The sequence below is a fragment of the Macrotis lagotis genome, chromosome 1, assembly GCF_037893015.1.
Source record: "Macrotis lagotis isolate mMagLag1 chromosome 1, bilby.v1.9.chrom.fasta, whole genome shotgun sequence".
In the NCBI taxonomy this organism is placed as follows: Eukaryota; Metazoa; Chordata; class Mammalia; order Peramelemorphia; family Peramelidae; genus Macrotis; species Macrotis lagotis.
Window position 1 is genome coordinate 34,041,727 of NC_133658.1, and position 13,798 is coordinate 34,055,524.

The following is a 13,798-nucleotide window of genomic DNA, read 5'->3' on the forward strand; positions in this document are numbered from 1 at the left end:
CCAGACCAGTCTGTCAGCATCATGTCCAGAACCTACCTCTAGATGGGTTGATGGTCTTCTTCCCTGTTTGGACTGAGCTTCTGTTTTTAAGCCCTTTCATACTTAGTCTGTGCTCTTGTGATGCAGCTTCTAAACATTCTCATGTCTCACTGGTGTTTCTTTCAGGTGGATTATAAACCTGAATATGGGAATAGCGTCTTCTATTTCTTTTATGTCCCTCCTGGCCACATTAGATGTTTACTAAATGTCATTGGCCTGGCTTCATTCCACTTGAGATTCTATTAGCTGAGCTTTGGGAGACCCTCATGGGTCATCTTGTCCAACCTTCCACCTAATGATGTAAGATTCTCTGTTGGAATTTTTCCAGGGAGTTCACTATTTATTTCATCCTTAGATATGAGAATTGTTAGAAAGTTCATTCACTTTGAATTAAAACATATTCCCTAGTGATTTCCACCCCTTGATTTCCTGAGGAACAGGAGTGCTATCTCTTTTTTTCCCCCATGATGGACTTTTCAAGTGATCTCCCCTGGGTTTGCTCTTCTCCAGACTTATCCCTTCTGTTTTTCATATTGATGTAGTTTCAAATTGACACCTGTTTATTTTCCTCTGGTTGTTTATATTCCCCTGGTTCGTCAGGATCTTTCTTAAAGCTTCTTAAGCCAGACTCTTATCTTCTAACCAGAGTAATAAAATTATTATTTAACATAATTGGAATCCCTGGAGAAAGTTGAAGACCAGTTTAGATTTTTTAAATAATCTCAAACCAGATCTCAAGTCCTCAGCCTCTTGTATCATTGCATACAATTAATAATCTCTCTGAGAACTTAGACTTAGATGGCCTATAAGAATCCTTTGTGCTCTCAGTCTGGGATCCATCCCCCTTTGTTAGTGGCAGGGGCCTGTCTTCTTTTTCCAAGACTCTTCACTCATGAACTCAATCTCTCTCCTCTGCAGGAATACAAGACATACAAGGAGAATTTTCTGAAGCGCTTCCAGCTCACCAAGCTGCCCCCATATCTTATCTTTTGTATTAAAAGATTCACCAAGAACAACTTCTTTGTGGAGAAGAACCCAACCATTGTCAACTTCCCCATCACGTGGGTAACAATCCCTTTCATCTTCTCTACTCTTCCCTTTCTCCCCTTCTTCATGAGGACTGGAAATTAGAGATTTTTTTTAGTTAATATTTGGTTGAGCCATTGACTTGTATTTGTTTAACCTGTCTCTCAGCAGAATCTGCATTCATGTTGGGGAATTTTTATGATTAACAGAGTAAAGGATGTCCTGAGAGGATTTGGAATGGTCAGAACAGGGAACATCCTGATTTGAGATAATTAGGACAAAAAAAGGACTTTTAATTTTGAATTAAGAGGCTAGAACTGTGGGGCCCCCCTTGGAATTTTAAATAAATGTTGATCCTCATTTTTTTGTGTTGAATTGGCTAGGGAGTATCTCTCTGTCTCAAATTTAAGAAGATTAAACTCTTCAGGGGTTTTTTTTTTTGTTTGTTTGTTTTTGCAAGGCAATGGGGTTAAGTGGCTTGCCCAAGGCCACACATAGGTAATTATTAAGTGTCTGAGGTCAGATTTGAACTCAGGTCCTTCTGACTCCAGGGCCAGTGCTCTATCCACTGCGCCACCTAGCTGCCCCTGATTAAACTCTTCAAACTGTCTCTGTGAGGTCACAGAGTGAACTTTTCTGTGACATGGGACTTGCCATACAGTAAGACCTTAATAAAGGCTCATTGATTGAACTTCATAAAAGAAGCATAGGGCTCAGTGCCATTAGGATCTTGTTGTATGACAGCTTATTATTGCAAAGATTGAATGGACTGGAGAGCAAATCATGATGGTAAAGTAGGTACAGCAGAGCCTGGCACATCCATTTTAGCTTGAGTTCTTGGCATCTTCTGTTCTCTTGGTACGCTGGAAGGACCACTTGGGGTCTAAGGGGAGGGAGTTAGACCTAGTGGGGCTGCCATCTTTGAAATGCTTATAGCTTTCTGTTCCTGAACCTAGCCTGAATCCTCCAGGGTTAGGCCTTCCCAACATTAGCATGACATAAGGGTAAAGGGAGGAATGAGCATTTAGAGAGTGCCTCCTGTGTGCTAGGCACTGTGCTAAGCACTTTACAAATATGCTCTCATTTGACCAAGGACAGCATCATTTCCTTATTTAAAAACTTCCCATTGGGGCAGCTAGGTAGTGTAGTGGATAGAGCACCGGCCCTTGGAGTCAGGAGGACCTGAGTTCAAATCCTGCCTCAGATATATAATTGCCCAGCTATGTGACCTTGGGCAAGTTATTTAACCCCATTGCCTTAAATTAAAAAGCAAAAACAAAAACTTCCCATTGCCAGATCATCTCAAGAAAAATAGGAAAACAGCCTGGTTACAGTTTAAGAAATAGAACTATAGTGCTTATCTCTTCTTTCCTTCTTTGCCCTTCTTTATAGTTTTATTTAGACTTTGATCCGTAAATCTATAGCTTTTTTGGTGGATATAAGATATCTGCCACTCAAGTATATTAAGGCTATTAGTCTTTCTTTTTTTCAAAGAAGCAAATTCTTCTATTTTCTTTTTTTCCTTTTTTCAGAACTAAGAAAAATTATTCTCACTTGCCTTTCTTGTTGGCTGCTACATATAGCTGGTTTTAATCTCTTTCCTCCTTTCCTAATATACACAGTATCCCCCAGTCTTAAGCTATTAAAACTTGAAACTGTACTAAGACTTTTGGGACATTCTCTAATGGCTTAGCATGGTTGACAGCATTAGCTGAGAATCCTGTTGCCTGCTAAACTGCTTTCAGATGCACTGTTCAATTAGATTATGAGCCTGGACCTCAGCTCTGTCATCTGCAAAATGGGGAGATTGGATTAGAGGGTCTGAGGGCTTTGAATAGAGAGTTGGAGAAAAGCAGGGAGACTTGAGGTTGGGGGGCCAAAGTGAAGTGAGTATCTTGTTCACTTCCCAAACCTTTTCTGCCATTTATCATCAGATTTGTGGAGAGGTGGAACACATTGCTTCTGTTGCCAGCTAAGCAGAGAAGCTCAGGGCAGGGTCCCAAGTGAAGAAATTCCTTGGAGGGCAGTCACCCAGTGCTCTGCCATCACTGCCATTTCCTTGGGCAGATCTACTACACAGTCCCTAATGTCGTATTGTCTGTTGCCTTTTGGCTTTATTGAACCCCTTTTCTGCGTGCTTTGCCCACTTGATACAGTCTGGAGAGCTGGTACCCAAGCAATATTCTCTTAGCAACTGGACATTCTTGACAAATTGACGGAATATTCCACTTCTCTTAAACAACCAACTTATTAGATAGAGTTCATCTTTTTCTTTTAAAAAAAAGTTTTGAGTTTTTTGGCTATCTTGTATTTTTACATTAATTTCTTTTCTGACTGTATCCTTCCCTCTCCTATATGCATGTAAATAAGAAAACTCTTCGTATAAGTGATGTTGAACTAGTTCTTGTTCATTGCAATTAGGAATAGACATACATTAACCAGGTTTTTATATTTTTCAGCAGCAATCTCACCTATTTAATACTTCCCCTCTTTATTTCTAAGAAGTTTGTCAATGTTCTCTCAGAGCTTTGTCAAACTATCACCATCTTCTGACTAAAGTCTACTCTGTTCACAGCTTTACCTTGAAAGGGCACAGGGCTTCAGTTTTCTTTAACCAATTAGTCCTTCTCTAGCTTGGCTTGAAGCCGGTGTGAAGACGAAGGCCAGTGTTCTTCCCCTCTTCTCAGATGAAACAGAAGTATAAAACATCACATCGATGTTTTCCCTTTTTCTCTTTGGCTCCCTGATTGGTCCACAAGAACTTTGGAGTCCATAGGTCTCACCCTGAAGAACTGAACTCCTTGGCTTAGCCCCAGGCTTGCCCAGATGTGCCTTAGGAATTGTTCTTAAGACTTGGAATACTCATTAAATTATCTCCTTTAACATTTGACAGGTCATTTGCCCAATAGTATCCAGAGACTCAAAAATCCCTAAACTTTTACTTAATTATCTTTTTCTTTAAAATTTAAAAAAAAATTGATATTTTAAAAAATTATTGCACATATTTACCAGTATATTCTTCTTCCGGAAAGCCATCCCTTATAACAAAGAATTATTAAAAGTATACCAAAAAAACGAGTTCAGCAACAGTGATCTGTCATTCTGATCCAACATTATACACAGTAGAGGGAGACTCATTCTCACATCTCCTCTTTGGGGCCAAAATTGAGTGTTGCAATTTTTGTTACTGGTCTGTGTGTGCTGTTCCTTGCCTAACCTTTGGTCTCTGCTGATTCTGATTTCAGAAATGTGGACCTGAGGGAATATCTCTCTGAGGAAGTGCAGGCTGTGCACAAGAACACCACCTATGACCTCATTGCCAACATTGTGCACGACGGGAAGCCCACCGAGGGCTCTTACCGCATTCATGTGCTTCACCATGTGAGTGCAGGAGTGCCCTCTGGGGAGTTGAGCCAGGGGCCCTTTGGGGTGGGAGAGTGGCTCTCTTGTCAGGAAGAGGGTCTGGTAGAATGGGAAGGTCCCTGAAGCCTGTCTAGGGCATAGTCTGTCTGCTTTTGGAGCTAGAAGGTGAGGTGACCTTCCCAGGCCTCTCGGCCAGTGTGAACTATCTCTGACCATTTGATCCTTGTGGCTAATGTCTCCTGGGAGCTGTGGGCATGTTTCTTCAGTAGAAACAGACCTGGCCTGTTGTCTCAAGCCTTAGTCTCACTGCTGTACCAGTGAGGACAGTGCCCCTTCTTTTTCCTTGACTCCACTCATTGAGTGAGGCAGCCTTTTGTCTCCTGAACCTTTCTTCCCACATATCAGTCATCAGTTAGAGGTTGACCTCATGCATCTTCCCAGCTGAATTTGGCAAGAATCTATTTGGTCATTCAGAGGTGGCAGGATCAGGAATTTCTATTAAGAAAAAAAGAGGATGAGGGAGCTTCCCCTCTCTGGGATTGACATGATTGGCTTTCTGGAACAGCAGAGGGGAGGGCTTAGATTAATAAGACTCGCTTGTCTATGCCTGAGATGGAATCCTGCAGACGTTGAGCTCCCATTAATGACTAAGTATATCTAACTTTTGCTTGGGGCAGCCTCTTTTTATGTTCGCTGTAGTCTGGCCTTGGCCTTTGAGCTTTGCTCTGCCTCTGTGATTGCTGCGCCCTTTGGTTTCAAGAGATTGATGAACTCTGCATTTTGCTTGTTTTTTTTTCCCTCCCTCCCTCAGGGGACAGGCAAGTGGTATGAGCTCCAGGATCTCCAAGTCACTGACATCCTCCCCCAGATGATCACTCTTTCAGAGGCTTACATACAGGTAAGGATGGCTGCAGAGAACTTCACAAACATTTCCTACTGTATAACCCCCAGGATTGGTTTAAATGCAAGCAAGAGACATAATCAATCACCTTTTCCATGTTGCATAGACACAAATAGTGTATAATTGTTTATTTACCTACCTGGAGTCAGTGCAGATGATGAGAAGTTGGGGTTCTTAGTGAGAACAATGAGCCTAAACTAACTAAACTCAGAATCAGTCTGCCAGAGTGTATTGAGTACCTGCTGGGTGTCCACATCTATGCTCGATGAGGGGAGGGAATGTGGGAGACACAGGTGATTCTATCTTTACTCTCAAGGAATCTAAAATGTAACTGGAGAGAAGTCTTAGTGAGGACCAGACACTCTGCCAACTCTTATGAGCACAGCCTATGTGATGGTGGCATCAATTAGTGTTAAAAGAATGTGATCCTAGATGGCTGAAGGTTGTCAGAGAAGATAGTGTGGGGGGGCTTAGACTTAGCACTGAAAGGTTTTGGGGAGCAAGGAGGGCATTCCTGAGGAGTGGAACCCCTTGACCGAAGACTGGGAGATGGGAATGAGTGGGTTGTGTTTGAGGGAGAATGAGATAATTGGCCTGGCTGCAGAGTGTGCTATGTGAGGCCGAGAAATGGAGTGGGATTCAAGAGGTAGAACCCAGTGGTGATCCTGAAGTCAGGCTTGGAGACTTGTTGCACCTGGGACTGTCCTGGTAACATGGTCCTTAGCTGATTGGTCCTCAGTCAGCTAGTCATACACCTAGTCATCTGGTTGGTCCTTAAAACAGCTCTTAGACAAATCTGATTCCTCCAGTTGGATCTCCATCTGCTGGAGCCAGCCATCCTGAGGCTGCCCCTTCTCTCCTCCCAGTACTTCTTCATCAGCTTTTCACAAGGCCCCTCTCCTTCCTGTTTACCCCACTTCTGTCCCTCTCCAGTTCATCGGTGTCCTTCTTACATTGTGCACAGAACTGTTCACGGCAAGCAGTCTGGATGAGGCTAAGGTCCCCATTCTGGGGAGCAGCGACAACTAAGGCAGCTTGAGATTATGAGATCTTCTGAGCTCTCATCTTGATTACTCCCTGACAACAGTCCCCTAAAATGCCCAGATTTGTTTTTTCAAACAATTCCTGTCTAACCATCTCTCTACCATCTTGTACCTGTCAAGTTGAGTTTTTGTGCCCGATGCTTTAGTTGATCCCTAGAAGAAGAAGAAGAATTGGAATTCATCTTGTAAATTCAGGGCAGTGTTGCATCCTGGATCCTGACCATCATACAATGTTCTCAGCTGGCCTTCCAACCTTTGTTCCATCCCACATATCTGATGACCATTTTTAGCCAATTTTTAAGATTAAAAACTTAAACAGCACAAAGCCACAAATAGATCTCTGGGACACTCCTCCAGAGACCTCCTGCCATGATGACATTTGAGTTGGGCCATCTAGACAGTTCTGAATCTACCTACATCTAGTCCATATCTCTTAAGCTCCTCCAAAAGAATAGGGTGATCCTAGGGAAGCCATAGACATCTCCTAGTTTAGTAACTCTGGCAGAAAAAGGAAGTACCCTCTTCTTGATGAAGGCTTGCTAGTCCTTTTGTAATCATTGATTTGCCACCATCCATTTCAGAATTTTCCCAGGAATCAGTCAGATTCGTGAACCTGTAGTTTGCAGACTTTGTCTCTACCTTATTTTGAAAGCATTTCCCTTTCTCCAATCTATGTGGCACCTTTCCCTTTTCTATGATCTTTCAGAAGTTCCTGACTGACTTGGCAACCCCACCTGCCAGCTCTTGTAGTATTTAAGAGGGTAGTTGGTGGCTCTCTTACTCCCTGTCTACTTATCTTGGGAATCAGCTTCCTGTTAGGTTTTTTTGTTCTTTCATTTCCAGTGCAAAGAGCATCTTCCTTTGCTGAGAAATCAGAGACGATATAAAAGTTAAGCAGGTTTCTTCCTTCCCTCTGAAATCAGCTATCGTTATCTCATTCTCCCCCTTCCTCCCAAAATCCCCATCCTTTCTTTGATCCTTCTTTTTCCAGTGTAGCTGTTAAAAGCCCATGTTTCTTGTCCTTAGCCTCCCTGCCAGCCTTGGCCCATTTTGAGCTTTTGTTTCCAGACTCTTTATCTTTCCAGAGCCAAGCCACCTACTTATATTCTTTCTGTTTTCTAGCTTGGCTTTCATCCCCTATATTACCTTCTTAAATCTAAGCTGATGAGGAGTACTTTATCCATCTACATCTAGCTCATTAGACAAATATTTTTCATTTTACTTCCTCTTTTGAATTGTTTCCTTCTGTTTCTTCAAAATAGAAGAAAAAGAATTTCATTCTTTAGCATTCTTTTTCTTCCCTAGCCTAACTTTCTGAAGCATTTTACATCATGGGGTCCTATCTATATTTCATCTGAGCCCTTTGAAATCTGGTTTTTCCGACTTTATCTGGATTTCCTCTCCTCTATCACAAGCATTAGGATGCAGTGGTCACTCCCTAACAGTCTTAGCAATGCTATCCCAGTGACCAATCTTTCCTTGAGATTCAGAATAGACTTTCCCCTTGTTATTTATTTTGTGATCACTAAGACAAAGTGGGCAGAATAGTGGCCACTCTCTGCTTGGCAAAGAGAGCCATTGGTTGCACTCATAGAATAGCCTCTGAGAAGCCAATATGGTCCCATAGATCATCAGTCTAGGACATTGGTGGAGGGAGGGAAAGCTTAGGACAGAGAGCTGGGGGGGGACAAGAAGTGTGCTTGCCTTCCTTCCTTGTAAGTCCTGGGAGTGGGCATGGCTTTCTGGGAAGAGCTTGTCAGGGTTTCTTGTGTTTTCAAAGGAGATTATGGTTTTTGGTAAAGTAAGAACATGAAAGAAAGGTGGTAGAAAAATTAGGTCGTAGGACCTTCAATTACATAGTTTTTTGAGACTTGAGCAAAGGTTTGAGGACTGTTCACAGGGAGAGAACCTGCTCAGCCTGAAAAGAATAAAGAATGAAGTGGGAGAGGCTAGACAGCTTCGAGTGTTGGGAGGAGAGGGTGAAGGGCCCAAGTTTGACCCTGGGGGGGAAGGGTCACCTGAACTTGGAAGAAGAAAGTGATGCTAGAGAACCGTTGGTCAGAAAGATTGGGACTCCTGAAGGATTGTGTCTACATGGGAGCCAAGGGAGTGGGGGTGGCAGAGAGTAGGAGAAGTGATGTGAAGTGCCACAGCCACACCGAGAGGGTGATGAAGCCTGGGGTGGGGGGGAGTTGGGGGGAGGGGTTGAAGAGGACACAGAATTGGGGTACAGATCGAGAGTGGAAGAACTGGAGACCAGCAGGGCTAGATAGGAGGGCAGAAATGGAGGAAGAGAGGGGAGGACGAGGGGCTCACAGGAGACCACCTCCACCAGAGACTGGGAGAGGGGAGCTGAAGGGAGTGGATGAGATGGGAAATGGAGTAGCCTAGGCTCCTGGAGGCTTGAGAACAGACGGCTCCAGGAGAGGAATGAAGAACTTTTTCCTAGATCGCTTCCTTCTTAGCCCAAGACTCAAAGGAGTTTGGAATGGGAAGTAAGAAATGAGGGGAAGGAAGGAGGATGGAAGGGAGATCAGAGCTGGGGTGTGCTAGTGGGGCCGATGCTGAGTCTGGGGTCCGGGGTGTTCCTCTTTTACAGATTTGGAAGAGACGGGATAGTGATGAGACCAACCAGCAGGGGGCATGAGGAGCCTCCAGCTGAGGACATCCAGGAGCCGAGGCTGGCGGAGCTGGGCGGACCTGGCCTGTGCCGTCTGTCCTTTCAGATTCCTTTGTGACTCTGTCTTTCATTCCCACTCCTGCCCACCTCCAAGCAGGCAAGCGCTCTCCTACTGATGTAATTTATTTCTTAGGCCACTTTCTGAAGTACCTGAGAGGAGGAGGTAGTTCCTTGCACGTTTCCTGCCCCAGAAGGGGCCGGCAAGCCTTCCTGAGCTTGCTCCCCAAGGAGAGAATGACCTTTCCATTTTTGATAGTTTGTGTCTGAAGCAGATTAAACACATGCTGTTCTTAAGCCAGACTGGTCCGTGACCCCTCCTTCCCGTGGTCTCACACTCAGGTGTCGACCCCATGAGTGGGAAACAGATGCTTTGTTTATTCCTCCCCTTCGGCTCCCAAGTAGCTCTGGGGTAGGAGTGACTCCTTTGTATGTCTCTAGTGCCTGGTGGAGTGGGAGAGGACTGGTCCTGGAGTCCTGCAGACCTGCTGCAGACCTGCTGCAGACCCGCACTGGCCAGATGACCCTGAGATTGAGTTAGAGATGAAAAGTCCAACTTCATTGGGGGAGGGAATCACCACACTGGGAAATAAAATTGGGTCTGGATTTGAAGAGCCAGCACCTTAAGGCTTAGAAAACAGTGGGCCGAGTGGGTAGCAAACTGTTCTCCTATTTCTAGATGAGGAAATGGAGGCTCAGAGAGGCTGAGAGATTTGTCCATGGTCACTGGGCTGGCAGGGGTCAGAACCCTGGCCATCTGGCTCTTTGTGCTGCCCTTGTGCTGCTTCCCCAGTCACAGGAGGGCATAGCTCTCACCAGCTATCTGGCCAGGGGTCTTCAAAAGTGACGGGGATCTCAGGAGAGCGTGCGTCTCCCAATGCACTCATTTTATAGGGAGGAAACTGAAGCTGTCAGTCTAGAGAAGCCCATGTGTAAGGTTCTCGCCTCTTGTGGAATTATTTTAGAAAGGTACCAAGAGAGCCTGCTATCTAATAAGGAGAATTTTCTCAGATTTTTTTTAGGTTTTTCTAAAGTGGGAGTACACCTTGAAAATGAATTAAGACATCTCAACTCTGACCTTACATGCCCTACTTGTCCCTGGACTCCCATTTAGAATTGTGTAATCCTGGAACTCAAGGGGATCTGTGGCCTAAATCCTCCAGTTTGTCACCTGAATGTCCCTTCTAGTCAGTGGCCATCAGGAGGGAAGACAGTCCATTCTTCTCTTGGGAAGTTCTTCTGTTGAGCCAGCTTATCAAACATGCAAAGTGTTAAAAATAGAAAGAATTAGTCCCCAAAGCCTCACAATCCCTTTCTCAAGGAGTGTACATTTTATAGTGAGACAACAAGTATATAACTAGGGATGTGCCAGATGGAGGCAGGACAAAGGAAAATCTAAACGGGAAAGCATCGTCATCTGGGTGAGCGGGAGAGGCCTCCTGAAATGGTGAGACTTGAACAGAGACCTGAAAGAAGCCAGGAGAATATGGGGCAGAGCACGGCCCACCTCCCCTGACCTTTGCTTCTGGATTGGTCACCGGAACCATGCAGAAAACAGTGGATTTTTGTTAGTTTTTCACAATGGACTTTCCAATGACAGACAATGATCATCATGCCAAACACTCCCATCTACTTGTTCTGGGCTAGCGGGAGACCGAACCTGTCATGTTCCAGGGCTTGATGCCACCAGTACAGTGTCAATGGTATCTGGAAGACCTTAGCATCTATTGACAGTTCCTTCACATTAGTGGTCAACTGATAGGAAATCATTTTGGTTTTTTAGGTTTTTGCAAGGCAGTGGGGTTAAGTAGCTTGCCCAAGGCCACACAGCTAGGTAATTATCAAGTGTCCGAGGCCATATTTGAACTCGGGTCCTCCTGACTCCAGGGCCAGTGCTTTATCCATTGCACCACCTAGCCGCCCCTAGGAAATCATTTCATGATGACTACTTTTAAGTATAATTCAAGATGTGGTCACTCGTCCCTTTTTCCCTTGAAATTCTTGATCTTTGGTTGGTCAGATGGATGTTTTTTTCTAGCCCTCTACATTCTCCCTTTATTACAGGTGTGCCCGATATGCGGCCCTCAAAGCCCTTAAATTTTGTTATTATACTCATCGATAATATGGGTTACATTGTGGTCATAAATATTCAATTCTCCCTGCAGCCCTTGCCAAGTTTTTGTTGGATGATGCAACCAAGAATTTAAGAGTTGGATAAACATGCTTTAGAACGTGAAGTACTGTCATTTGAATATATTCTCAAGGCCCAACTATGAACAATTAATATCTCAGTTGTTTAGGCCTAGTTTTGTTCCTGTAATTGGATCTTTGATTGTGTCCTAGCAGGTGGACTCATTATTTTACACACTGTAGTTATTTGGAATGAAATTTCTTTCCCTGCTGAGTCGGAGATAGTGTAAACATCCATATTTTTCAGATGAGGAGACAGACCTAATAGACTAATATTCACAGCTACTATAGCAGTTGCTGTACGAGGCCTTCTGCCGAGCTGTGCATTAGGATTCTTTCAACAATGTCTCCATAGGGCCCAACACGTAAATGGAATAAGTAAGCAGGTAATTCTTCCTAGACAGACCTGTTGGGAAGCAATGGGGCCAATATCCTGAGAAGACTTGAGAACCATAAGTGGTTTCTCATAATTTAATTACCCCATGGCAGGCGGGATTGGAATTGTTCTTCACCTCAGGGCAAAAAGAAGAGCAAGTAGGAATAGACAATCAGTGGCAAATTTAGTTTTGAAGTCAGGAAAAACTTCCTACAAATCACACCAAAGTTGGATGGATTGTCGGGAGGGCTACGTCTCACTGGCATCTTCAAGCAAAAGTTGGGTGACCATTTGTGGGCTACATTGTAGAGAAGGACCTGGTTCTGATCCGGATTGTCCTAGATGCCCACTGAGCTTGCTTCCAGCTTTGACATCCTCTGGAAGACCAGAAGAAAATGGGGGGAACTCATCCAGATCAATACGAACCTCATCTTGCCCAAAGGATAGGACTTGGTAAACACTTATCATGGTTTTGACTCAATTATTCTAGTAGGCAGCTTGACTCATTTTCCTCCATAGAAGGAGGAAGGATGGCTGAAACTTTAAGAGACCAAATTAGGCTTGACCCAAGGAGCTGTCTAAGGTGGGCCACCTGCCTCCGTGGGGTGAATTCCTCTTTCCCTGAGCTCTTCTAGGACAAGTCAAATGGCCTCTTGTGGGGGATGATGTAGCCAGGATACTTGGATTAGGCTGGATACTGTTGGCCTCTGAAGTTGCTTCTATCACAGATAATGTGATTCTGGGTTTGTTATTTCTTGCTTCACCTGACAAAGAGGCAGCCTCCAGGTTCTTTGTTTAGCCATTCTTGAGGACACCTATGGCCACTTAGGAGATAGAATGCTTGGTATCAAAATTCAGCATCCATTGTAGTGATTTAAACTATCTGATTTTTGTCAGAAAAGAGCTTCTTTAAAAAAAGGAAAAGAAAACAGCCTTTGACTTGCACATTCAATTTAATAGACATATTTTTTGCGGACTTACTATGACCTAGGTCCTTCTCTAGGGGCTGAAGTTGCAAAGGCAAAATGAAAACTGTCCTCACCCTCAAAGATCTTTCATTCTGCCTGTTGTGGGGGGGTGGGGGGTGAACAAAACATGTCCACAAGTACATACAAAAATCAATAGAGAATAAGATGAAATCATTTCAAAAGGGAGAGAATATGCCTTCGAAAAGCAGGAAAGACCTGATGTTGGTCTCACATAAGTGGCAGAGGGGAGGGAAGGCATTTTTGTCATGAAGGAAGAGCTTACTCAAAGGTCCAGAGATTGGAGACGGCTTGTCTTGTGTAATGTAAACTAAGTCTGGAAAGGTGAGTTTTTGTTGGCCACAATTAAAAGAAATGTTTAGTCATGTCCAACTCTTCATGACTCCATTTGGAATTTTCTTGGCCCCTAAGGAAACCATTATTAAAGAAAATATTTCCATTTTATAGAAGAGGAAACTGAGGGAGACAGATTAAGCTAAACCCTGTATTACCCAACTAGTAAGTGTCTCAGGCAGGAATGAAACTCCTGGTTTTCTGATTCCAAATTCAGAGCTCTGTTCAATACCCAGGTCAAATGATTACCTTCTTTTAACATGGGAAGGCTCCTAACTATAGTTTTTTAGTTTTTTTTTTAGATTTTTTTTTCAAGGCAATGGGGTTGAGTGGTTTGCCCAAGGCCACATGGCTAGGTAATTATTAAGTGTCTGAGACCGGATTTGAACCCAGGTACTCCTGACTCCAGGGCCTGTGCTTTATCCACTGCGCCACCTAGCCGCCCCTGGCTCCTAACTATAGATTGAGTGAGGTACTTGGTAGGAAGAAAGGTACACTCCATCCTTGAGCCTTGCATTCATGTGGCTCTTGCCTCCGGAAAATGTGCTCATGGTGGGCAGTCCTCAAAAACTCCTGGAAGGAATGCTGAATGAAGTGAACAGAACCAGGAGAACATTGTTCATAGTAACAGCAGCACTGTATGGTGATCAGCTGTGGTGTTCTTGGCTCCTCTCAGCAGTTCATTGATCGAGGACGATTCCAAAAGACTGGATTTGCCATCCACACCCAGAGAAAAAACTAGCCTGAATGCGGACCAAAGTGTATGTGATCCCTTTTAAAAACATGTTTTATGTATTTTTTCATTCTCTTGTTTTTTCCCCTTTAGTTTTGATTTTTTTTCACAATATAGTTGCTATGGAAATA

The 13,798-nt window shown here is 43.8% G+C and overlaps 1 protein-coding gene across 2 annotated transcripts in view; it reads left to right on the top strand.

The window, feature by feature from the left end:
* Positions 1-9,346, top strand: part of USP39 (ubiquitin specific peptidase 39) — a 29,441-nt gene extending 20,095 nt beyond the window's left edge. For both annotated transcript variants that reach the window (XM_074196553.1, XM_074196560.1), the window contains exons 10-13: positions 958-1,100; positions 4,311-4,446; positions 5,240-5,326; positions 8,972-9,346. In XM_074196553.1, coding sequence (XP_074052654.1) covers positions 958-1,100; positions 4,311-4,446; positions 5,240-5,326; positions 8,972-9,019 — 414 coding nt within the window. In that variant the 3' untranslated portion in view covers positions 9,020-9,346. The remainder of the gene's footprint in view (positions 1-957; positions 1,101-4,310; positions 4,447-5,239; positions 5,327-8,971) is intronic.
* Positions 9,347-13,798: the final 4,452 nt, after the last annotated feature.